The sequence below is a fragment of the Vicia villosa genome, linkage group LG1 (assembly GCF_029867415.1).
Source record: "Vicia villosa cultivar HV-30 ecotype Madison, WI linkage group LG1, Vvil1.0, whole genome shotgun sequence".
NCBI lineage: Eukaryota > Viridiplantae > Streptophyta > Magnoliopsida > Fabales > Fabaceae > Vicia > Vicia villosa.
In genome coordinates, this window is record NC_081180.1 from 61,919,352 (window position 1) to 61,947,269 (window position 27,918).

General features: G+C 35.2%; 2 protein-coding genes across 2 annotated transcripts; both read right to left on the reverse strand.

Annotated features, from left to right (window-relative positions):
* Positions 1-236: 236 nt before the first annotated feature.
* On the reverse strand, positions 237-3,175 carry LOC131639364 (caffeoyl-CoA O-methyltransferase 1-like). Its single transcript, XM_058909868.1, has 5 exons — positions 2,976-3,175; positions 2,789-2,868; positions 1,256-1,400; positions 1,014-1,145; positions 237-884 (listed from the first exon to the last, which is right to left on the reverse strand). The coding sequence occupies exons 1-5, from the start codon at positions 3,069-3,071 to the stop codon at positions 591-593; spliced, it is 747 nt and encodes a 248-aa protein (XP_058765851.1). The 5' UTR covers positions 3,072-3,175; the 3' UTR covers positions 237-590.
* Positions 3,176-9,631: 6,456 nt separating this feature from the next.
* LOC131607526 (caffeoyl-CoA O-methyltransferase 5-like) lies at positions 9,632-11,866 on the reverse strand. Its single transcript, XM_058879525.1, has 5 exons — positions 11,694-11,866; positions 11,357-11,436; positions 10,590-10,734; positions 10,324-10,455; positions 9,632-10,194 (listed from the first exon to the last, which is right to left on the reverse strand). Exons 1-5 carry the CDS (start codon positions 11,787-11,789, stop codon positions 9,901-9,903), a joined length of 747 nt encoding a protein of 248 aa, XP_058735508.1. The 5' UTR covers positions 11,790-11,866; the 3' UTR covers positions 9,632-9,900.
* Between the last annotated feature and the right edge of the window lie 16,052 nt (positions 11,867-27,918).

Here is a 27,918-nt window from a genome sequence, read left to right on the forward strand (position 1 = left end):
TTATAGCTTTGATGTGGTGTTCTCTAATGTCATTTTCCTTTCTTGGAGATGGATGACTCTATGTCATTCTTCGTATCATAATAGTTTCTTCGAGTGGTACAAATTACCGCTTTCTTGTAATCTCTCGGTTTAGTCTTTTGTTTTTGTAAGGGTTGCACCCCTAGTGCGATATCTTATAAATTGCGTATTGAAAAAAGAAAATATTATATTATTTTTTATTAATTTCATAAGAGAAGTTTTGTATACAACCATCAATTTTTATTTAGTGTTGAATTAAATATACCATGATGAATTCACCAAGAATACTTAATTTTAAAAAAGTACAACCACGCTTTTTCTCACGAGAATAATACAACCAACAATCCACATCTCTAGCATTACATAAGAAAATAAAGATTACAAAAGTAGTAAATACATACATATTAGGGAAACACTCATGTGGAGAAATGGACCAAACTTTTCCACTTGACCAGAACCTAACAAAGATAAATAACACAATAATAAAGCATAACATTCTTATTTAAAAAATTGAAAACTCATAATAAAACTCCAAATTATTCAAGGAAACAAATCACCACCAATGATAATAATCAGCTGATGCGGCGGCACAAGGTAATCCCGTCACCCACTGGTAGCTGACAAATCTCGATCCTTGAATCATGAGCTAGATATTTGTTGAGCTCAATCACATAACCACGTAGACGCTTAATGTAATCCAGCATAGGTGCATCAGATGGAGCTGCCACTGATCCACTCCATAAGGTGTTGTCGTACCCGATCAATCCCCCAATTTTCACAAGTTCAATGACCCTCTTGTGATAGTTTAAGTAATTATCCTTATCAGCATCCACAAAAACAAAATCAAATGCTCCCTTGTTATTTTCCTGCAAAATTAATTAATTATTATGTTTCTTATATCCCAAGTTTGTGAAACATGCAAGGATGAAGTCAAGTTGGATGTATAAAAATAGATTGAAATAATGAAAGTTGGTGAAAAAATTATGCAAACGCACGTCTTGAATAAGTTCATCTAGAACAGGGAGAGCAGGTCCTTCTCTAAAATCAATCTTGTCAACAACTCCAGATTTTTCAATTATAGGCAATCCCAACTCATAGTATTCACGACTCACGTCCAAAGCCAATACCTAAAAAAAATTAACCAATCATGATTTATACATTATTTCATGCATGATGAATTTTAGAAGAATATAATAATTTAATTTTAGTTATAAATATATTGAACCTAAACTTTTACCTTTCCATCAGCGGGAAGAGCAAGAGCAGTAGAGAGCAAAGAATAACCGGTGAAGACACCAATTTCCAATGTGTTTTTGGCATTGATGAGCTTAATCAGCAAGCTTAGAAGCTGTCCTTCATCAGCAGGTGTAGCCATAAGGTTCCTGTTTTACCACATCAAGTATATTATTAATATTTCAATAATTTCATTATTTATTACCTATATGAAGCACTAATTTATATTTTTCATAATCTTAATCATTAAATGAGCTACTATAATTTTTTTAATAAATCAAAATTTTATTTAGGGATTAATAACTTAAAATTCAGGAGAGTCAAAATAAACAAGAAAAATTTATTTAACATTGTTAATTGTATAAAAATAAATATGAATGCATGACTTGTGATTAAATCAGAAGAAATTCTTAACTGTGCATTTGAAACAGTGTTTTAAAAACCAGACCGGACCGGCCGGTCGGACCGGTCGAACCGGGAACCGGCCAGATAACCGGTCTGGTTTAATAACTGGATCGGGAATGTCATTGAATCGGTGTGAACCGGTCAAAACCGGTGTAAACCGCTAAAATCGGAAAAACCGATGGTTTTTGTGAACCGGTGGTTTAAATGCATTTTTTAATTTTTTAATTTTTTTTAATTTTAAAAAATTAAAACAATGTCATTTTTACTATTTTAATTAAAAAATTAAAATAAATAAAATAAAAAATAAAAAAAATGGTTGTAGATGCGGTTGATTTTGTTACAGATGATTTTGATATTGAAGAAGGAGATTCCAACATTGAAACAATTTTTCTTTTATTGAAATTAAATTTAGTAGACAATGAAATTATTTTTGTTATAAATTATTCAATTAAATTATGTTGCGATTAAACTTTTGTTTATATTTTATAATTATGTACTATTTGATTGTGTGTGATACCTATGTGTAAAATTTGAATTTAAATTATGAACTTGTGAATTTTTTTATAATATGCTGTTTTCAAAAAATTTAAGTACTAGTTATATTTTGTAGGGACTTAATCATATGGTTCGGCAGATTTTATACCTATATAATTTATTATAACGACCGGTCTATTCAACCAAGTTATCCGGTTTAACCCGGTTTAGTCATGCGGTTCGACCAATGATCCAGTGGTTCGACCAATATACCAGTGACCCAGTACTCTCACCAGTTTAATGTTCGGTCCGGTTTTTAAAACACTGATTTGAAATAGAAGCATTTTTTTTATTTGATAAGCAAGAATATCATATCAAAAATTGGATACATATATATATATATATATATATATATATATATATATATATATATATATATATATATATATATATATATATATATATATATTCTTTAGACAAAAATAATTAAAGTATATATACATGATTGTTCACCTTTAAAATATACCCACGCACTCACTTGTTATAAAAAGTATATCCACTCACATTAAACAAATGAAAATGACCATTAATTCCCCAAAATAACATACCAAACTTGATTTTCTTTTACATATTTTGGAGAAACAAACTATGTTCTTACCAAGGGTGTTTTTCTGTCATCTCACGAAGCTCCTTCAAACATGGATGCTCTCTTGGAAACACACTCGTCTCAAGTATATACTGCACAACACAAGTAAAAATCCCAAAAAATAATTACACATAAATAAAAAAAAGATGATGGAAAATAGAGAGTTTTAAAATAGATAATTGTGAAAAAAAATGAAAACCTGATAAAGTGCATCACTTTGAAGGAGACTCTTGTGAGCAAGTTCATTGTGTCCAATGGGTTTGATTTCTTGTTTCTCTTCATTGTTGATAGCCATCTCTTGTATGTATTGATGTTTCTTTTTTGTGGAGTATATAAGAAAAAGCTCTCTCAATGATGAAGAATAAAAGCACCAGAATGTGTCCAATTTATAGAGAATGTGATTCTAATGGTAGTGGTGTCTCGTAAACAATATCCTTTCATTTTGATATGATTAGTAACATAATCTAATTTATTATATTTTTAAATATTTCCTATTACAGCTATTAGGGTTTGGTAAGAAGTAACAGATAACTAGATTCCTTTCCACCAACTCTTTTATATTCTTAGCTTTGTTAGTTATGAACATGGATTTGCTTAAGTCAACTTTATTATTGTATTATTTCAAGTATTATTTTATAATTTTAGAGTTATAACATAAAAGTTGTTATGGAAGCCTATGTTTGATGTTAATTTTGGAGGTTTGTGTTATTTTTCAAATACATCCCATAACCATGTCAGCATTTGTGAAATATAGTCTTTTATTCAACTTTTATATAAATAGAAATAAAATCTTATTCAATGATAAATTGCTACAAAGGCAATAACCTAACCGCATACAATTCTATAAAAGCGATAAAGATGACCTAAACAAGCAGTAGAATCACTATACGAATAATGCTGAAAATATAAAAGTTTTTTTATCTGAATCTCCGTGAAATTGTACATAGTATCCAAACTAAATACTTGTAAAATCTTTACTCGAAATAGTCTAGAATCTTCCAACACCAAGAATACCACTCCAAAGTCTCTGTTCTATAGTGATCTTTACTTGACCCTACTGGTATCAAGAGCCTTGGCTTGTCCGAATATTGAGATGAACTCTCACTTTGTCCGTAGGCTTCACACAACACTACCAAAATAATTTTGGAGAGAAGAACCTCCTTTTCTATTGGACCTGTCGAAACCATCCACAACAATATACATATTGCAAATCTATGAAAATTTAAGAAATAATCAAAGAAACGCTAACCACAATATCAAAATCTCCAAATTACACACTTGAAAAGATGAGATTTAGATCCACACGAAAATGAAAAAATAACGAGGTAGTAGATGAAATAATTCGTTTTCAAAAACACTCAAAACAAAATTAAAATTCTTTTGAAAATGAGAGAACAATTGTGTTGTGAAATTTCAAATCAATAGTGGAAGTCTATGTTTTCCAACATTGTTAAAGGTTTTGAGTGAGAAAGATTTTATATGTACTGTAAATCTAGCACAAAAATCATTTTAAAAAGTGTTTGATTCGAGTCATGAGCAAAAATAGTTTTCATTATAGTCATAACCAACTGTGTAATTCGAGTCATGTAAATATGTGATTTGAATCAAGCTCACATAACCAAATACAACGAAAAAAGTAGTATGAGTTTGATTCGAATAAAGAAATTTGTATTTTGACTTAAGTAGTTGTGATTTGAATCATGGTTGTTGTGATTCGAATCATAGCTATTTGAAAAAACATTTCCTAAACTCCTTGTGAATTTGATTCGAGACATGGAAGTGTGTGATTCAAACCACACTTCCAGAATCTCAAGTTTTGCAAAGTCCAAAGTGTTTTTGAGATTCTAACATTGTCATGACTTGAATCATTCTCAAATATAGTTCTTGATTAAAAAACTCAACAAATTGACTTGATGCGTATTGCTTACACTATAACCAAAAAAATTGATTTATGTATGCATAAAAACAGATTTCTAATTCAACCCTAAGGTGCTCAATCAAGAGGAGACTCAATAATGATATAATCAAAACCAAAAGCTACAAGGCAAACAATAAAAACATAAACCCATGAGGGAGAGGCAATACAACTGCGCATATGACCTTCCTTGCCTTTCTCCTTTAACCCTTCATTTATTCTCTCATTCTACCTTATTCTTCCAGCATTGTTGTTGCTTCATATTATTCATTCTCTCTGCTTCGTTGTTGCTCCACACTACACCTCTTTTACCCTATGTTGGTAATCCTTATTTATTCCTTTGGAATCTTGGCATATTGGCATATATTTTCCTATTAATATAGAAAATAATGTCCAACCTAATGGCTAACCTTCTTTCATCTTCTAGATTGTTAAATCTTGCAAACCATACCTCTTCCCATATTTATCCTTCTTAGGAGGTATCACCACTTCGTCAATGTCCCCGAGTTTCTGGAAGAGATTGTGAATGTCTTTTTCTTTGAAATTATCTAGGATTTTATTGAAGAAAATGGTGGAGTTCCTTTTTCCGCCATCCTCTGAAACCCTAGCTTGGTTACGACCTACTATGAATAACAAATTTGGTGTAAATGTAAGAATACAATGATTACTTATAGTACAAGTAAGGGTGCATACTATGGTATATGGAGCTGCATACATAGTGATCTAACCTCTAACTACTTGACAACAGTTTTAACAAGATTTTAGTTAGGAGTTTTAGGTAGTTATTGTACTCTGATCACATGTAAAAAAACTAGCTTCAATTGCTTGCACTTGAAGTAACTTCATCTTATAACACACTTCCCACATATTAAGCATCATTAACTTGTATAATAAGCAATTGAAAGGTTAAGGAAACAATGGTTTAGTGAAGAAATTTTCCAATTAGTCCTTTGAAGAGCACGTTATCAACTTTATCACTCCTGCAATCATCTTCTCTCTTACAAAATGGGAGTCTATCTCCAAGTGTTTGGCTCTTTCAAGGAATACAATACATCATTGATATTTTTATACATCCAGCCTTAAAATATTTGAATAAGTATATAATTCGTCAAAGTTCACATGTAGCTGCAACCAAAGCATGATATTCAACTTCACTTGATGATCTAGAGACAACTAATTGTTTCTTGGAAGAAACATTGACCGGAAATTGATCTAATAGTATCTGAACATCCAGTCCAATCAGCATCAGTGTTCCCTTGTAACTTGGTCTGTGAATCTCTTGGCAGTAATATTCCTCTACTAGGACAAGTCTTCAAATATCTAAGAGCATGATTTACTACATTGAAATGATTCACAATTGGAGCAGAAATAAATTAGATTAACAGTTGAGTGTAAAATGTGATACTAGGCCTGATAGCATTAAGGTAAAAAAGTCTTCCAACTAATCTCCTATATGTAGGGATATCATGATAAGGTGAACTACCATCTTAGTGAAGTTTTGTTGATGGATCTGATCGTGTGGATACAGGATTGGCACACAACATTTTTAATCTCGTAAAAGATCCAAATAATACTTTCTTTGTCATAATGAAATGTTGAGTTTGGAATGAGCCACTTCTATTCCAAGAAAGTACTTTTATTGTCCTACGTCTTTGGTCTTGAATTCCTTGTGTAAAACATCTTTGATCCTTATCATTTCATGCAAGAAACAACCTGTTACAATGACATCATCTACATATACAAGCATTATAGTAAATGATGATTGATCTTGCTTTAGGAATAGAGATACATCAGCATTTGCTTGCTTATATTGATGTTTGATGAGGAATGATATCAATCTTTCATGCCATTTTCTAGTTCCTGTTTCAACCCATACAAAGACTTGACAAATTTACATACTTGATTAGGCTTTGTATGTTTAACACCTGGTGGAATTACCATGTACACATACTCTTGAAGTTCTCCATTTAAGAAAGCATTATTCATATCAATTTTATGAATATGCCCGCTATTAATGGAAGCAAGAGATATAAAGATTATAATAAGGGTTAATAGACATTTGCCCCCCTGCCATATAGGCGAGATTCGGTTTACCCCCCTATAATTTTTTTTTTTGGATTTCCCCCTTGAAATATAAAAAGCTCTATGATTTACCCCCCTAGGACCCCCCTGTAAACTTGTTTTTTTGATTTACCCTCCTGGTTTTTCACTGTTTTTTACACGCTTAGGGGGGTACCCTAAAAATACAGGGAGGTAATCAAAAAAAAAATTAATAGGGGGGTAAACCGAAACTCGCCTATATGGAAGGGGGGCAAATGTCTATTAACCCTTATAATAATAGCTAGTTTGGCAACATGAGGGTAAGTTTTAAAATAATCAAGTCCTTCAATTTGGTTGTAGCCTTTGGCAATCAACCTAGCTTTGAATCTTTCAATGGTTCCATCAACATGGAGCTTGATCTTATATATACACATGCATTCAATGGGCTTGACATTTGGAGGCATGTCCACAAGTTTCCAAGTACTCGTCTTCTAAAGAGCACTTATCTTAACTTGCATGACTTGGTTACAAAATTCAAATTTACAAGCCTCGACATATGTTTTAGGTTCTGTTAGCTTCATGAGCTTTGAGGTTGGTTGACACTAATTTTTCTAAAACATACCTCTGGTGAAGATGTCAGACAGAATGTCATAGCATCCTAACTGATACAACAGAATTGGACTTAAAGTAGAACTGTTTTGGTACAATAGAGTTTGGGCTTCTTTGAAACGACAGATGTTTTAACACATGTCGTAATATCATGACCCATAACATCAATAAAATAACTATCCAAAAACTTAAAAAGAAAATGAAGAGTTGCAAATAAAGCTAGATCGAGCCTCTCAAGAAAATAAAGAATTAAAATGGGAAAATGCTCAAAAAGAAAAGAGGATTGAAGGGTGTAACAAGAGGATACTAATGGAAAGGGACAAAAGGTAAAAAGTAAGGAGTTTTCTAGAGGGAGCTAATGAAAAAATTCAAATTGCATAGACAAGAATTGGATGAAGCCACATATAAGGTCTAAAAGTTGAAAGAGTTATGGAAAGAAATTGTGAAAATTGAAAAGAGTTTAAGGAAATAGCTTGAAAATTTTAAACTAAATCTCAATAGAATAGTGGATAAGTATGAGGGTTATGTGTGGAGTGAAAGACAACAAAAGGAAGAAGTCGAAGAATCACTCATAAGGCATCAAGGAGAGTTGAGAAGAGCACTTAAAGATCTGAGGGAACTAAATGATTTTAGTAACTATCAAGAGAAGGCATATAATGAATTGATAGAAGAGAGTACACGGTGGGAAACCAGCTACACAAACCTGGTTGACCGCGTGAAAAATCATGCTATCTTCCAAGAGCTCAAAAAATAAGGTATGTGCTGGAAAGACTCCTCAAAATTAGCAAGTCTGACAAATGAAGTGATCAAAGACATCTCAGAAAATCTAAAGAAAGATGATGCAACATTACATCCACTGAGCGCTACGACAGAAGTTTACAAATTTGTCGAATTTCGTAAAAATATGTTAGAAGAGTATAGGGTTGTATTGGATGTACTTTGAAAATTTCAATTTGAGTGGTAAGCTTGTTTGACTTTGAACTAGTTTTCTGATCATGAATGATAAAAACATTGCTTTTTTTTTTGTCAAATCTTGATTTTACTCTTCGATACCCCACCTTTATTTAGACGCTTGCAATAATCACAAGTTTTACGATTCTCTAAAAATCAAAAATTAAAAAAATTAAAATAAAGTAATTTTGTTTTCATGTATCATCGTGCATTGTTCGTATCATTAACCTACACCCATGTTTTCATTCATAAATTGATTCCATCGTTTCAATCAGTAGCAAAATTAACTAAGCAAACTGATTCTCTGGCACTCATACAGAACTCAAATTAACTCCAAAAGGATTATGGAAGAACTCGAGAAAGACCGAGAAGTATTGAGAGAAGATGTTTACCAACTGAAAGGAAAGATAGATCAAGTTCATGAAACCTTACAAGGTATGGATAAAAGAGAAGATAATCATCTGCCAACCGTTGCAGCAAAAACATTTACTCTGCTACATCTAGTCAGCTTCACCCCTGATCCACAACAGGTCCATATGGCAACTGGACATTTCCCCATGTCCAGTCTCCCTCCTAGTTATACTCCGCCACAAGCTAGCGGTCCCTCTCATCCTTATCCTGTGCAAATCTCAATGCCTAATATAAACGGGTTCCCACTACTCAAGAAAACACCAACAGTCCCTGTTGGACATCCTTCACATCAAGGCACTGCCGAGATGGCAAATACTGAAACTCCTTAAGATTGGCAACCACCTGCACTAAATGATGATGATTACCCCAAAGAAACGTCTTAGAAAAGCTATTAAGGGGTATGATGTTTATGGACTTGACGACTTCATTGCTTTCGAGCGTTAAACGTTCATGGCTACAAGAGACTTTGACACTACATATTCACCTAAAATCTAAAGACAATGGGATACGGGTCACCTTTCTTATAAATCCAACAATTCTTCTATTCTTAATTAATGTGGGACTTTAACACTTTCACACTTGAAATCCAACACTTATATTTTTAGGCAGAATTGTTAGAATATACATTTAAATATATATTTCTTATCAAATGGTACACCACACAATGTTCAAAAAACTTCTCTGTAACACTTAAATATTGTCTCTCATCCAGTAGCCTCGATTCCTAAGTAATATAAGATTTTAATGTATCAGAACAAATCCGTAGCCTGCAATTTTCCACGGAAGAATCGGCTTCTTTAACATATTTATGCATATGTATATTTTGTTTCTTTATTGAGGTAGAGATGTTTTGTTAACAACCATCATTTTTTATTTAATGTTTGAATTAAATATACCACGACCCATTCAACAAAAATAGTTAAATAAATAAAAAAGTACAAACATTTTTATTCACATGAGAATAATGCAACCATCCATATCTCTAATGGCTACTTTGGCCACCATGACATAAAAAAAATAAAGATTACATAAGTAGCAAGCACATAAATATTAGGTGAAACAAACTTTTCCACTTGATAAGAACTTAACAAAGATCAACAATACAATAATAAACCACAACCTTGTTATTAAAATAATTAAAAATCCATAATAAGACTTCAAATTCTCCATGCAAACAAATCACCACCAAGAATAATAATTAGTTGATGCGGCGGCACAAAGTAATTCCATCCCCTACCGGAAGTTGACAAATCTCGATCCTTGAATCTTGAGCTAGATATTTGTTAAGCTCAATCACATAACCACGGAGACGCTTAATATAATCCAACATAGGTGCATCAGCTGGAGCCGCCACAGATCCGCTCCATAAGGTGTTGTCGTACCCGATCAATCCCCCAATTTTCACAAGCTCAATTACCCTCTTGTGATAGTTTAGATAATTATCCTTATCAGCATCCACAAAAACAAAATCAAATGTCCCCTTGTTATTTTCCTGCAAAATTAATTAATTATTATGTTTCTTATATCTCAAGTTTGTGAAACATGCAAGGATGATGTCAAGTGGGATGTATAAAAATATAATGAAATAATGAAAGTTGGTGAAAAAATTATGCAAACGTACGTCTTGAATAAGCTCATCTAAAACCGGGAGAGCAGGTCCTTCTCTAAAATCAATCTTGTCAACAACTCCAGCTTTTTCAATTATAGGCAATCCCAGCTCATAATATTCACGACTCACGTCCAAAGCCAATACCTAATGAAATTAATAAAGCAAGATTTACGTATTATTTCATGCATGATAAATTGTAGAAGGAAATATGAATTTCATTTTAATTATATACTTATTGTACTTAAATAAAAAAAATTAAGTTTAATTGCAATTTTTACCTTTCCATCAGAAGGAAGAGCAAGAGCAGTGGAGAGAAGAGAATAACCAGTGAAGACACCAATTTCCAATGTGTTTTTTGCGTTGATGAGCTTAATCAGCAGGCTTAGAAGTTGTCCTTCATCAGCAGGTGTAGCCATAAGGTTCCTATTTTACCAATTGGAATATATTATTAATTAGATGCATAATATAAAATAAAAATTATTTCAATACTTTCATATTTATTACTTATATGTAGTACTAGTTTATTTTTGGAATAAATTTAGAAACTTTTTCTTAAAAATTGTGCATTAATTTTATTAAATAAAAAACTTTTTTTTTATAATTTAGAATTATTTATGAAGATTAATTTCTCGAATCAAAAAATAAATATAATTATTTAATATTCTTCCATGTACATGTCCAGAAACTTAATCTTATACTTTATTCTGTAATTTTAAAATTGGAGCATATTGTTTGATATATACAAGAAAAAATTAGGAGCATATTATCCGATATAGCTATATATCTTAAACCAAAATAATTAAAGTATATATACATGACTGACTGTTCGCCATTAAAATATATCCACTCACTTGTTATAAAAAGTAAAAAAAAAAAAAAAAAAACATATCCAATCACTTTCTTTAATCAATAATTTAACATGAACTTACTTTTTTTTTTGGATTAATATCCACTCACTTTAAACAAATGAAAAGTACACTCCCCAAAAATAACATATTGTTTTTTTTCTTCTTATTTTGGAGACAAACAACTACTATGTTCTTACCAAGGATGTTTTTCTGTCATCTCACGAAGCTCCTTCAAACATGGATGTTCTCTTGGAAACACACTGGTCTCAAGTATATACTGCACAACAACACAATTAAAAATATTCAACAATATTTTCACATAAATAAAAAATAATTGGGAAAAATATAGAGTTTTAAAATAAGAAACTGTGTTCGCACATCCTAACTCAACTAAAGAAACCCAATATTAATAGATTTGACATCATCACCAAAGTTTATACTGTAGTATTTATGGTACTCAAAAACGTGTGTGTGAGTTTCTAATAATTATTTCCCGCTTGGTCTTGAGAAATATAAATTATGAAAAAAGAATACCTGATAAAGTGCATCACTTTGAAGGAGACTCTTGTGAGCAAGTTCATTGTGTCCAATGGGTTTGATTTCTTGTTTCTCTTCATTGTTGATAGCCATCTCTTTATATATCTATCTTAATTAATGTTCTTTTTTTTTTAGTATATAAGAAAAGCTCTCTCAATGATGAAGAATAAAAGCCCCAAATGGTGTCCAATTTATAGAAAAGGTGATGGTAGTGCTTGATAATAATAAGCTAATTTAATATATTTTTAAATATTTCTTGTTACAACTAGAAGGGTTTGGTAAGAAGTTACAGATACTTAGATTCCTTTCCACTAACTCTCCATTAATATTATAAGCTTTGTTATTTATAAACATGCATTTGGTGAAGTCAACGAGCAATTCAAAAAAAAAGAAAAATTTAAATTTGATACTTTTAGAATTATAACTTAAAAATTGTTAAGTTATAACTCGAGCCAGGAGGAAAATTTATATAGAAGTATTAAAAAAAATAGTATTGTGTGCTTAGAACTAAATTTAAACATTGTCGAAAGAGAGTTTTTATTATCTGCATGTGTTTTGGTATCATTTCTTATAGTTTCAAAGTAAATTAATAATATAAATGCATGTATTTTAAAAAATTGGCACATTAATTTTTTAAAATTAATAAAAAAAATCAATTTATGAAGGCCTTTGTACGATGTTAATTTTGGAGGTTTGTGTTATTTTTTAACGTCAACCTATAACCAAGTCAGGGCCGTCTCAACTTTTTGGAGGCCCTGTGTAGGTTAGTCATGGTTCAACTATGATAAAATAATTAGAGGCCCTATTTAACTCCATTTTAATAGTGGTAAAGATTTAAGGAGTCCTATTTAGTTACAATTTAATCGTAAAAAATTTGAGGCCCTGTGCGGTAGCCCGTCTTGCACGCCCTCAAAGACGGCCCTGAACCAAGTCAACAATGATGAAATATATAGTTTTTTATTCAACTACTATGTTAATAGAAAATTAAATATCATTCAATATTCATCAAAATGTTGTAAATTAGAGTAACGTGGGACGCATAAGGTTGTCCATGGAATAAAAAGATATATTTTATGACCAAACACATAATGAAAAGATTAATCATGATATATAGGGTCCTCAATTCTAGTGAGAGAAGGTCTCTTTTCTCTCTAACTTTTTAGGTTCATGAGAGAGAGGTCTTTAGACTTTGGTCATAGGAAACTTTTAGAGCTCAAAAAAAGGTGAGGAAGTATTAGAGTTTGACCTAATTCATCTTTATAAAATTGGTTGGTAAGGTGAGGAGTGTCCCCCTATATATACTCTTTTAATGCTCTATCTTCAACCAATGTGAGACTTTAGGATCTTCCTAATACATCCCCTCACGTCCATCACTCTTTTGGATTTGGTACGTGGATATTAACGGTGAGCGACCCATGGTCCGATCGATAGGCTCTGATACCATATTAGAGTTTGACCTAACTCATCCTTACAAAACTGGTTGGTAAGGTGAGGAGTGTCACTCTATTTAAACTCTTTCAATACTCTATCACCAACCAATGTGGGACTTTAGGATCTTCCTAATAGGAGGAGTGGATGTAAGTTTTAAAGAGTAGGTAGAGCTAAGGATATTTCAAAGGTGGTTTGGGATAATGAAGGAAGATCACGGCGTGACGAAGGTTTTCTCAATGACAAAAGGAGGTCATCGTTTTTCTTCACTTCCTTCCCCGATGACTTCAGAGCATGGGATGTGTATAATATTTTTCAAAGCTATGTTGATATAAACTAAGTGGTAATTCTTGATAAGTGTGACTTAGGAGGAAGAAAATATCGCTTTTGTAACATCTCATACATAATTGACTAGTATATTATGCATGTGAAGTTAAAATTGATATTAAGTATATACAAAAGCCAAAAATATACAAAAAGATCCATATTAAATACAACATGACATCCTACTAAGAAGTATAAAACATGTGTCTTCAATGGATCTGCACAGCGGAAGATGAGATCTGACAAAGCGGAAGATGAGATCTGACAAGGTCTTCGAGTCATCAGCACTTCTAAATCTTTAATCCAAACCTGCTACTAATCAGACACTTTTAAACCGCACCTGAAAAAGATAAGATGATTATGGTGAGATTACTAAATCTCAGTGAGTCCTCCTATCCAATGGATCCACTCGGTTCTACAGGGTGCATGCATCAGCAAAACCGAATCCACCATTGATCCGGCTTTATCCTCTCATCCGGTGCAAGTACGGAGCAAACACATGAATCGTCCACCATAGGAGTCATCATATCACAAGTACACAAATAGTACAAACAAACACGTATGCAGACTCATACCCATGTACGGAGAATCAAGAAGTAGTTCAACCGATCTACGTAGGTTGCACAATACACCCTCGATTAGTAACCAAGTGCCGTTCGTCAAAAGACTCGCACAAGACCATCGCTAGATGAGGCATATGAGTCCTACATGAAATTTCATCAGTGACGAGTACATCCGAACAAAATCGAAACGAAGTGATCTTTCCTAATTGGCGTCACAACCACGTCATCATCCATACACAATATGGTTTCCGCAAGTGCGAAGACGTCTAATTGAGTGCACGAGCCCACCGGGCGAAAGCCTAGTGGTGTAGCCTACGTGGCACCACTAGAGGAGATTTACCAAGTGATATTGCCTAAGTGGCATCACTACTCCACTGTACCAATCACGCCAAGTGTTTACCTCCAAGCGAGACATGCCGTAAAGATTCTCACAAGCACACTGTAATGGTAGCTCAGGTGTGTTTATCATACCAAGAACGCCAATATATACCACCAAGTGGATTTTCTCTATAGAACCTCACAAGCATATCACAATGGTACCTTTGGAACTAAGTTCATAAACAATGGTGCCTTAGTAGTTTGGTTTACTTTGATTCAAGCATACTTCACACCATGTCATACACAATAGCACACACATCCGAACGTTCAACCCGAACGAACGGAGAAATCAAGCCAACAATCATCTATGACATAACATTAATCACAAGGTACAACATGTTCATGATATTTTAACATGTATAACCAAGATTTAACTATATGACTTGGGATTAACACAAAAATAACATTTTATGAATATTTCTCCAATCCATTTATGCATATTCAACATTATGCAATTAAACATCCGATTTCCAATTATCATAACTGAACTAAAATCATAATCTATAAGCATATTAATAAATAACGTTACAAGACATTTCCAACGCTTCTAACAGCACCTAATTCTGAGTTACGGAACTCAAGTTACGTTATTTTCAAATTCTGTATTTTTTCCAATACAGTCTCAGGAAATCGATTCTCATAATATGGATAATCGATTTCCTGCACGCAAAATGCCCAGAAACCCAATTTTCTTGCCAAAAATCTATTTCCATAATAGGGGTAATCGATTTCCTGCAACTCAGACTGAAAAATACTTTTTTTTTGTATAAAAATCATTCCCAATATATACCCTTTTCAACTAAGCTTCCCAACTCTGAATCCCTATCATGTATTAATATCATACACAATCAAAAGCATCAACATCAACTTAACCATGTTGTACTAATGATCATCTTGCATTTGATCACACAATGGCTAAACATCAAACATGCATAATTTCATGGATTCAAAGATTATCTCTCACAAACCCTTTAACCTCAAATATAAACCCTTGCATGCAAAATCCCCCAAGTTTCTATCTAAGGATTCACCTAGATTTAATGGAGGCTTAGAGATTGCTAAAACTTCCATTGAGCTCCCAATTTGGCCAAGATTCCTCTCCCAACATTGCCAAACCCATAACTACACTTCTACTCAAATTTAGCAAGGATCAACTGACTTCAAACTCATTTATCTCCCTCATAACGAACCTCCCTAACATGAAATAATATACCAAATTGGAATTTCGTGTAGATTCCAGAACTTCAAGAATTTTTAAACCAGAGTCACGAATAAAAAGTTACAACCTGGTATGTGAGGGTTGTCCTTGGAGTATGAAAATGGAGATGATGGTGATGAACATGAGTTTCTATCCCTTGGCTCTTTATTTCACTTAACAAAAATCTAATTTGTAAAGTCCATCTCTGTAAACAATTCTTTAGGTTCATGCAATTAAAGATCAATGTCTCATTTGCCTTCCAACTTAGCCTTATTTACACTCTTGCCATTTGGTTAGTTTCTAATCAATCTCTTTCTATCTCAACTAGCATTTTTTCAATTTATAAATAATCCATAATTTCTTCTTAGCAACTTCATATGTATATATAATCATGCTTGAAACAATATAGGATATTACATTCTCCCCACTTAAATATAATGCGCCAATGAATTCCCTACCATCACTACGAAAACAAGTTTCAGGTGTCTTCTTCCAACGAGGGGAAGAAATGCCCTTACATTCCTCCTTTAGATAACCTCACGACTTTGTCTGAGTGTCGTTCCATCAGAGGAAACACAATCCGCCAATACACTTGGGTTCCACTGTTCATGATCAAAAACCATAATCCTTACGCAACACATCTCTTCAGATACTTTGTCTTGACAAACTTGGGAAAGATCCTTCCAAGGTCCTAGACCTCCGCTGTTCTGCACTGGATTTTCATAACTCCGGAAACCCTAGCAATCCACTCTTATCAGATTTCCATCGTTTTAATCTTCATTGAGTTTATCCTTGCTTGACATACGTTACTGATTTCCTCAGCCTCTTTAATTATTTTTCGTTCAAGAATTACTATTACAATGTTACTGTCTACGACGACACTTCAGATTACTCTCCACTCAAGTCCATATAGTGTCATTCAGATGATTACCAAATTCTTTGGTCTTAACTTCTTATTCCCATATGCTTAGGATGACTTGTTCCAAGTTTACCTTTACTTATGCAAATAAGGCTTCTTACTTCAATCCTCACTTCAGTCTTAGACATAATAACCATCATCACAAGCCACAAAGGTGTAAAATTCTGCAACTATAGCCTTGGTATTTACCAACTTAACACAAAGTTCCTCCACGAAGGGTGAACTCTAACAGTTAACCTGCAACCATTTTCCAAATCTTCATGCACATAATCTCTTCTAAGTTTGTCCATCCCCAATAGCTCTCTGGATTATGGTGGATCCTTGAGAGTCTGAGATGAACTAAACATTGCTTCCATGAGTTTTCTTAGGGAGACAAATACATTCCAACACGAAATCCTTTGAGTAGTTCGCCCATACCTACTATAGGCTTATCTGGTTTTTCCTTTTTCTATTGCGCTACTCTTATCTCAACCAATAACACACGTCTCGAAATCCTCTGAGTCACGCTACACCCACAATCCACTTAGTTCCATTACTTTACTAAGCTTTAACTCAATCCCTTAATAGCAACCGTTTTTTCTCAGAATTTCGTACAATCAAGATACGTACTAGAGTCCTGAACACTCTTAACCAAGACCACTTCTCGAGTCAGAGAAAATTCCAAAAAAAATCTGATCACTAATGATTCCATCATTCTGGATTAGGTCTATATGAACACAACTTGGTCTCACGCTTCAGTTACAGAACATCTAAATCAGAATGTTTAATGAACATAAGTTCATTTTTCCTTACCGACTTCCATAGCCTATAACTACTATGACTGCTCTTCCAACAACTCATGTTGCTTAACCGGTATAACAGACCCTTCACAATCGCACTGCAGCTTACAATAACTCTGCCAGTTTTACATAGCTTTTTCCCAACCATATGCCTTCATCCTCTTAATTTGATAACATCTCTGATAATTCATGTGACTTAGCTGAGATAACAATCCTCTCACAATCACACTCCATTCACACGGCCACCTCTTGCCCTTTCCGTTGCCGAAACTGACACTAATCTAACTTCCCCGGTTGCATCCCTCAATGAAGAACTTCCAAAGATTAGAGTGTAGCAACAATGCAAGAAATCACACTTCGCACCGTGAACATCCCTCTTATAGGCTTCTCTTCACTTCTCAAACTAAAGTGTATCTACATCACCAAGACTTACATTCATTCACTCGGAGCATCTACAGACACTCTTCCAGATACGTTTCACATCGAGCCATTCCAAGATACACTTCATTTATTCTATCACCGATTCCCACTGTTAAATAATGGCCACTCAATGTGCTGACCAGGATATGATGATCACACATAAGTCCCACTCTAGAAATTCGCGCACAGTTGCCAACTTAACACTTCACGAAACAAGAACGCCTGCAAGGTATAATCTAACACTAACTCACGCGATCACGATCACTCAAAGTGTCCATAAGTGTAGTATTAAAACTTGATCTATTACATCATCGCCTTCTTATATAGTCCTCTACTATCGAGCACGACATATGGATCCTTATCACACATACTTTATGGGAGTCTGGACCCGCGTCTCACGAGTACCAAATCATAATCCTACCTTGAGTTCCAGACCAACATTATCCCACATCTGTCGGGAAAGAATGACTCATGCGCCTCGGGCGCGATAGCAATACTACGGCGATATACTTTTCTGGCAGTACCAATATGGTGGTCCAATTCTGAGGCCATGTACTCAAGTGACCTACCCAGTAGCGTATAACGGTCTCCATTTACGTATAGTGATTGACGGGGCCATGATGCCATATAAGCAAGTCACCGCTGTAACTCGTCACGGATAAACCACGTAGGACTTATCTGATTCACATGCGATGTGCATGTACAAGTCTCTTGACAACTAAACATGGGGGTGTTTACCCAGAAAAATGGTAAACAAGCGCTAGTTTCCTTTTTAAAGGTTACTTTTGCGGAATCAACTAGAATACTCCAGGACTAATTGCTTTATTTTGTTATATTATGTGTATCTGGTTTGTATTAAATGCAACAGTAACTTTAACATAAAAGTAAACACTGAAATTAAAGGCTTTAAAGTAAATCAAAGCAATAAAGAAAGCAGTAAATGTGCACTGAAAGATGAGATATAATGTAAAATGATTGCATTAATTAAACTGGTACGCATACGTACATTCCAAAGTTGCACTCGTCACTCATTTTTGCGCAGAGGTTTGAGTTTACTTGTGTTTATGTAGAAAATGCGGACCTCTAACTATTCCTATGGAACTTGCTTAAATAGTAAAAATAAAATAACTACTACTAACGGTCGACTGGTTATCAGTCAACACGTGTCTTCGACATGCAAGATCTTCAATTGTGAGACCTCCACGCGTCCTGTAAGAACTGCCAGAAAACTGCTTGAAACTGCCTCTTAACTTCTAATACCTCTCGACTTCCACTTCAGTTTCTGCAGCGAAATTCTTAAGTCTTCGCATACTTCTGATCGAACGCTGAAGCCTCTGATCATCTTTCTAGTCGAACAGCTTCGACTACTAAGCATTACTTAGTCGAACCACTTCGACCCAAATGGCAATGTAGATATTTAATTGAGGCCCAATTACCGATTTAGGGCCTTTTTACCAAATTGAGGCCCAATTACCAATTTTGAGCCCCAGTTGCCCATTTATTGGTAAGTCGAAATCCTAGGGTAACAAATTGCCCCCCAAGCGACTTCTTTCGACTGACTTCAGGAAAGAGAAAAGATGGCGTTTCAGTTATTTCTTGGGTTTCGACTCTTGTTAATTCCCATTACGCCATGATTACATTTCATTTTCCCAGGCACTAATTATTACCTAAACACTAGGTTAGTGGGCTATAACTGCTCCCAGCTTGCTTGTGTCAGTTTCCAAGATATTTAATACAACCTTTGATTTTCTAACTTCCTTTCCCACGTTTGTCTTGCTGAAGTAACTACATATTCTCTATATATATAGCCTCATTCCTTCCATTTCCTTTTGCATTTCCCTACGCACAACATCTTAAACATTTTCATCCTTCAATCTTTGTCTTCACACCATGGCACAACCTTTAACAAATGCCAACATAAGATCCTGCATCAAGAAAGAATTTAAACTTTCTGAAAAAGAGTTTGATGCGAACCACATCAATGTTCGTGCTCTTTATGCTAGTCAGGGACTTGAATTTTATCCTGAAATTTTAGATGGTAACATCTATCCCTGCATGCTGATTGAATTTTGGAGATTTGCATCTTTGCGCATAGATCCAGAAGGGAGGACTACTATAACCTCTAACATTCGAGGGGCTCATGTCATCATCACTCTCTCAACAATCTCTGATTTGTTGAAATGCAGCAATACCGGTGAAACTTTTGATGACAATATTTTCGACATGAACACTTCTAATATGTTAAGGGACCTCATGGACAATGATCCCTTTTGTGCCAAAGTAATCAAAATTTGGCACCAACTTTTGGTGGGAAACTTTCGTCCACGCAACCATGATGAAAATAGCATCATGGTGGAAGACTTGGAATTCATTTCCTGTGCCCTTCAGGGGAAGAAAATCAACTTCCCTCTATTGATTTTTAAGCAACTTGTGGAGGCTGTCTCTTTGACTGCCTCTCGTCAAGGAATGGTGACTCATCTTCCTTATGGAAGATTTTTATCCTACCTATTTCTCAAGCAAGGTGTGGTGAGGAAAATGCGTAAGACTGGACGTATAGATATGTTCGAAGCCGAAAGTCTGCCTCTATTATCCTTGGAAGACATCGACCGAAGAGTTAACTAATATTGGATATTCTAGTGGCTTTGGGTTTTTTTTTTTGTAATGACTGCGCATTTTATGAAGGAACTTTTTGTAATGACTGGCCAAGTTTTGGCCATTTAATATAATCTCTTAGTTTTTACTCTCTTATGTGAATTTCTTGAAGTATAGGTTTATATTTTTTCAAATATTTACCATTTATCCTCAAGATTCGACCATCTGAATTTAGTTCTTCAATTTCATATGCATTGTTTGAAAACACTTGCAAAATTTTAAACGGTCCTTCCCAACTTGGAGACCATTTACCCAATAACTTATTTCTTTGATCCATGGGCAGAATAACTTTCCATACGTAATTACCTACCATGAATGTCTTCTCTTTGACTTTCTTGTTGTAAGCCTTCGCTACTTTTTCCTTTTGTCTTATTAACCTATCCAACGCTATTAGCCTTTCTTCGTCTAATTCTACTAATTCATCTAACATCATATTCCAGTATTCGTCAGACGAAAGACTGTTTTGTCGTTGAATTCTTGTCGACTGTAGATGAATCTCTGCAGGCAATACAGCATCATGCCCAAAAGTCAAACGAAATGGGGTAGTCTTTATTGCTTCCTTTGGTGACGTCCGACAAGCCCAAAGGATTTGGTCGAGCGTTTGATGCCAATTTCTTGGCTTTTTCCCCACATGCTTTTTTATCAAATTTATAATAGCTTTATTAGCAGCTTCGACTTGACCATTAGCCTGAGCATAATACGGAGTGGATGTTAGCAATTTAAATCCTGTCTCTGCTGCAAAAGCTTGCATCTTTCGACCAACAAAAACTGATCCTTGATCAGTAGTAATAGTTTCTGGAATCCCATATCTGTAGATAATGTGTTTTTGTATGAAACTAATCACTGCTTCTTGATCAGCATTAACTAGTGGGATTGCCTCTATCCATTTAGTAAAATAATCTATTCCTACTAAAATGAATCTTTGTTGCTTAGAAGATGCAGGTTTGATTTCTCCTATTAAATCCAAAGCCCATCCTCTAAAAGGCCAAGGTTTGACAATGGCATGCAATTCACTGGATGGAACATGTTGAATGCCTGAAAATTTCTGGCACTCTTGGCATCCTCTTGCATATTCAATACAGTCTTTTAGCATTGTCGGCCAATACAAACCTTGTCTAAACAACAGCCATTTCATCTTATGGCCTGACTGATGAGCTCCACAAACACCACTATGAACTTCTGACACAGCCAAATATGCTTCAGCTTCACTTAAGCATTTCAACAATACACCCTCGGTTGTTTTCTTGTATAAATCATTTCCTAATATCACATAGTTTAGAGCTCTATATTTAATCTTTCGATCAATTCCTCCGACTGGATTATTTAGGTATTGGACCAATGGGTTTCTCCAATCAGCATCAGTCATATTGTCGATGGCAAAAATTTCCAAGGCATACAAATCTTTACTTTCAACTTTACTTTCAACATTATCACCTACCCCCTCAAATTTTGACGTCGACAATTGACCTAACTTGTCTAATACTTCATGGGTTTCTTTATTCTTGATCTCAACCATATCTTCTAACTTGTCTTTAGAAACTCTATACCCAGAAGCAATTTGTGCCAATTCATTGGCAATGCAATTGTTAAATCTTGGTACATGCAAGATCTCAACATGTTCGAATTTTTCTAATAAGCGTATCACAATTGCATAATACATTATTAGATTTTCTTTGATGCATTTATACTCTTTTTTGATTTGTCGAATTATTAGCTCAGAATCACCTCGAATCTCAACTCGTTTTGCCCCTAAATCTATTAGGGCCTTCAAACCAGTTATCAAGGCTTCATATTCGACCTCATTGTTAGAGCATACTTCTTTCATTTTATAATGGAACTTTCTTGGAAGTCCTTTGGGAGAAATAATCAAGACTCCAATGCCTGATCCATTTTTGTGACTAGAACCGTCAAAAAACAGTTTCCAGTTAGTTCGTTCGACTTGATTTACAGACAATTCGACTAACCCATGGTCGACTATAAAATCAGCCACAACCTTTTAAAGGGACATATGTCAAGGAAAATTCAGTTAGCGCTAAGGCCCACTTACCAATTCGACTATGCAAAATTGGTTTAGACAACATATGTTTAACAACATCAAAATGAGAGGACACATACACATCAACAGGCTTTATATATTGCTTAAGTTTACTACATGAGAAGTACAAGCATAAGCATAATTTTTCAATATCATTATACCTAGTTTCAGCAGCTACTAGGGTTTGACTTAGATAATATATGGCTCTTTCGACGCCATTATCATCTTCTTGGGCCAACATACTCCCAATTGTCGAGCTTGATGCAGCTATGTATAATTTCATACTTTTTGTCCTATTGGGGGGTAACAAAATAGGAGGCTTAGTTAAATAAGCTTTTATTTGGTCGAACGCCTGTTGATGTTCTTGCTCCCATTTGAGTTGATCTTGGTTCTTGAGCTTCACAAGTGGTGAAAATATTTTCGTTTTGCCACTTAGATTTGAGATGAATCTCCTCAAGAAATTAATCTTCCCCAACAATGACTGGAGTTGTTTCTTTGTTTCTGGCGCCTTTAGCTCCAAGATTGCTTTCGTCTTATTTTGGTTTATCTCAATGCCTTTCTTGTGAACCACGAAGCCCGGGAAATCCCCTGTATGTACACCAAAAGCACATTTTAAAGGGTTCATTTTGAGTCCATATTTCCTCATTCATTCAAAAGATTGTCGAAGATGGTCTCAGTGACCATTTTCAGAGTTAGATTTTATTACAATATCATCAATATAAACCTGCATAAACTTGTCAATAAAATCATGAAACATGGAATTCATGGCTCGTTGGTATGTAGCTCCAGCATTTTTTAAACCAAAGGGCATTACCACCCATTCATAAGTTCCTAAAGCACCTGGGCATCGAAACGCCGTCTTAGGTACATCTTCGTCAGCTATAAAAATTTGGTTATAACCTGAATATCCATCCAATAAACTGAGATATTCAAATCCGGCTGCAGAGTCGACTAACAATTCAGCAACCGGCATGGGATATTCATATTTAGGAGTAGCCTTATTTAAATCTCTGAAATCTATGCATACACGAAGGCTACCATTTTTCTTTATGACAGGCACTATATTAGCTAACCATTCGACATACCTCGCAGTTTGAATAAAGTTGCTTTTCAGCAATCTTTCAATTTCTATTTAGATTTTTTCCATAACCTCTGGCGCAAATCTTCTAGGAAGCTGCTTGATAGGTTTCTTCCATGGGTTTAGTGGTAGTCGATGTTCCACCACATGTCGACTTAAACCAGGCATTTCATTGTAATCCCATGCAAAACAATCTTTGTATTCTTTCAAAAGTCGAATCAACTTGGTCTTTAGGTCACTTGTAAGCCTTGTACTTACATAAGTAGGCCTTTTAATGACTCCATCACCTAAGTCAATTTCCTCAAGAGGATCTTGAGCTTGCATCCTTTTTACCGATCCTGATGGATCCATTTCGAAACCTAAAGGTTCGTCATCGTATATACCGTCAAGTCGTTCGACTTGGTGATCGACTTCTTGATTGTTTTCATTTTTTACTATCACGGCCTCAATCGTCATATTTTTCTCTAGTTCGGCTTCTAAAGCCGCTTTTTCTTTGTTTTCGGCCAAATAAGCCGTTATTCGAGCCAGGTATTCTGACTCAGTGGTCATCGTCTTTGATTGTTGTCCTTTGCTCTGGAGGACTTTCATGGTTCAATGGTTCATTAGGATCTTCTTTATTCCAAATGAAACCATAATTTGGGTCTAAGTTCAGATACTTAGACACACTTTCATCAGAAGGATATACATCTTCTGCTTTGTAGCAAGGAGCTACATTTGCCAAATGCTGGTCAAAGTGTCTGCGACCACTTTCAGTTTTGTAATAACTTTGGTCAGCTTCAATATTCTCCACTATACCATCTGACCTCCAAATGGCCACACGCTGATGTAAGGTGGAAGGAACTGCCCCAATACCATGGATCCATTCTCGACCCAACAGTAGTTTAAAATTTGCCTGCGATGCAATCACCATGAAGACGGTTGACCTGACAGACGAACCAACAACTAGTTTTACTTGAATTACTCCAAGTATTCCACTTGTCTTGCCCTCATAATTCGACAGTACCATATTATGGGGTCTTAAGTCTTTATCAGACTTTCCCACTTTCTGAAGTGAAGAATAGGGCATTAAGTTTACAGCAGCCCCACCATCGACAAACACTTTGTTTATTGGAACACCATCCACTTTCGCCCTTATGAATAAAGGCTTCAAATGATACATCATTCCTCGACCTGGCCTCTCAAACACAGCCTTTTGCTCTTCTACCACCCCTTTTCCCATTACATAGTAACAGACAGGTGTTTCTTCCACATTCTCGTCAGGAAGAAAATCATCTTCGTTCTCAGATACCTCAGATACTCTGTCGAACTCTGCTGGAAGTATAGAGACAATTCCACAGTCGATTAGCAACTCATCTGACTCTATGTCAAAGTTGTCGTCGACCTCTTCGTCCGACAGTGGAGAATATTCAGGCTCTTTCTCCGTATTGAGAGCCGGAGCATCATCATCAACTAGTTCTTTGATGAGTTTCTTTCCTAGGATCATTCCTGCAGCCAGTCTTTCATTTGCTATTTTAGCCTGCTCTTCAGTCAACTTCCTGTGAAAAGGCTTTGGCTGATAGTGAGAAAATCCTGCCTGCACCATTTTCGAACCTTCTTGTCCATTCTTATGGCTTCTTTGGTAACGCCTCCACTGCGTTCGAGTCATGGGGTTCTTTCCTTTGTAGTTTGGAGATATGTAATCGTTTCTTTTAGATCCACTATCCGGCCAAGAGCCTTCAGCATTGGTTCCATCGCCTTGAATCTGCCATTCTGGGCGTTTACCTCTGAAGTTAATGGGTTTCACCCATTTATCTTCAAGGACATCCGTCTTGGGACAGAAAGTCCTTGGTTTTTCAAACATCTTCCCGTATTCTCCAGCCCTTCGACCACTGTTTTCTCCTGTGTACATGAATTGACGATTCTTGCCTCGACGAGGATCGAACCTCACTTTGTTTGCAGCATCGACATTGAAAACAGCATCACACCTTGGGCATAATCCAACTTGAGAGTTGTTATTGTGGCATCTCTCAAGGAATTTCAAAAGACTCTCTTTTGGTTCAGGATAAACCATGTTCAATACTTTGCCATCATTAGCGCCGTTTTGCTTTCTAACGAAACCATCAGTAGTCTCGACCATCATCACATCAGCAAGCTCAGTATAGTGAGCCTCTTCGACTTGCAAAGGATCAATATCAACTTGCATTGATGACTTTGGCTTTTCTCCAAACTGTAACCTTCCTTCTTTCAAAGCTTTTTGCACTAAATCCCTGAAAAGGACACATTGAGAAGTTTTATGACCCAAGAAATTATGAAATTTACAAAATCCTCTTTTTTTCTTTTGTTCAAGAGGAGGATTTTTAAGTCCCGGGGGTACTATGATTTGCCCATCAGAAACCAACAAATCAAATATTTCATCACATTTCGTTATATCAAATGAATACGTTTTACTAGAAAAAATTTCATTCTTACTTTCAACCAGATTTTTATCTTTTGAAGGTTTAAGCAATTTACAGATATATGGTGGCCATGGCTTTAATTCAGCCACGTTGACCTCTCCCTCTTCGTATTCACTGTCGCTATTAGAGTCAAACTCACTTGTAGTAACATAAGCTATTTTTTCTTTCTTATGATATTTACTAGCTCTGGCTTTTTCAGCTTTTAGCCTTTCGACCTGGCGTACTCTATCTGCCAGTTGTGCCATATCTCTCAAATGTTGGGTGTCTAATTTCTTCCTTATGGAATAATCTAACCCACCTGCAGCCATTTCGACTAACTCATGTTCAGGAATTTGTGTAAAACATCTAGCTTTCAGTAACCTAAAATGGTTTAGATAGTCATCGACTGGTTCTGTACCCTTTCGTCTAACTCCAGCTAATTCTTTCAAGCTGATTTTCGACTGTCCCATATAAAATTGTTCATGAAACAATCGTTCTAATTGGTTCCATGAGAACAAAGATTGGGGAGATAAGGTCGTGAACCAAGTAAATGCATTTTTCGTTAAAGAACTTGGAAAATACTTCATCTTTAGATTTTCATTGTTTGCTATTTCTCCAGCCTCTGTCTGGAACCTAGCAATATGTTCGACCGTCGACTCGCCAGTCTCACCAGCAAATTTGGTGAATTTTGGGACTTTCCACCCCCTAGGCAATTATGTTTGCCTTACATATTCTGACAACGGGGAAACGAAATTTGGTCTATGCAAACCTACATTTATTCCATTCTGAACTAAAATTTGTTCAACTACATTAGAGATATTATTGTGTCCAATATTGGCATCTTGCTGGATGTTCCTAAGAACCTGGTCAGCATCTTGATGCCTTTGTACTATTCTAGGGATCTCTTGCTCAATTTGATCTCCTTGTCCTATAGGTTCGACCCCTCTCACATTCGACCCTTGAGTAGTCGAAAGGTTTGGTTGTGGGGGTGCTCCAAAGAAATCTGCAATTCTGGCCATTTGTCCCGCCAATATTTCATAACTTTGATTCGTGTTATTTATCATGGGAGTAAAAACAGTTCCCATTTGTTGAGTAAGGGCATTCACCATTTCATGATTACTTTCGTCCATTTGTTGTCGAATTGACAACATTGACGTAGTACTTAAAGATGGAAAAACCTGGTGATTATATCCTATGCCTATAGGTCGACACCCTGGATTTGATGTGCTTGTAGCCATCATGCTGTCTGAATATAATGAAGGATTTGTGTGCAAACCTTGCATCATAGACGTGGGCATTCCAAACTGAGGGTTAAAACCTGGTGGAGGCATCATTCCATGAAACGGCGGTCGTAATGGATTCAACGGTGACCGTACATTCGTTGGTGATGATACCATTATTGCTGCCGTCGATCCACCAGTATTTGTTGTTCCCACTGGGGATGAATCTGCGGCATTTTATGGTGTTGCTCCGGTTAGAACACCTCCTTGATTTCCAGAAAGATCAGAATTATTTGTATTAACTTCAGCCATGTTAGTTAATTTCCAACCACTTCTTAATATCATACATAACTATTATACTAACAAATATAAAACAAACAGCAATTGACGAGTCCCACTGGGCGTGCTAATTTGTTTACCCAGAAAAATGGTAAACAAGCGCTAGTTTCCTTTTTAAAGGATACTTTTGCGGAATCAACTAGAATACTCCAGGACTAATTGCTTTATTTTGTTATATTATGTGTATCTGGTTTGTATTAAATGCAACAGTAACTTTAACATAAAAGTAAACACTGAAATTAAAGGCTTTAAAGTAAATCAAAGCAATAAAGAAAGCAGTAAATGTGCACTGAAAGATGAGATATAACGTAAAATGATTCCATTAATTAAACTGGTACGCATACGTACATTCCAAAGTTGCACTCGTCACTCATTTTTGCGCAGAGGTTTGAGTTTACTTGTGTTTATGTAGAAAATGCGGACCTCTAACTATTCCTATGGAACTTGCTTAAATAGTAAAAATAAAATAACTACT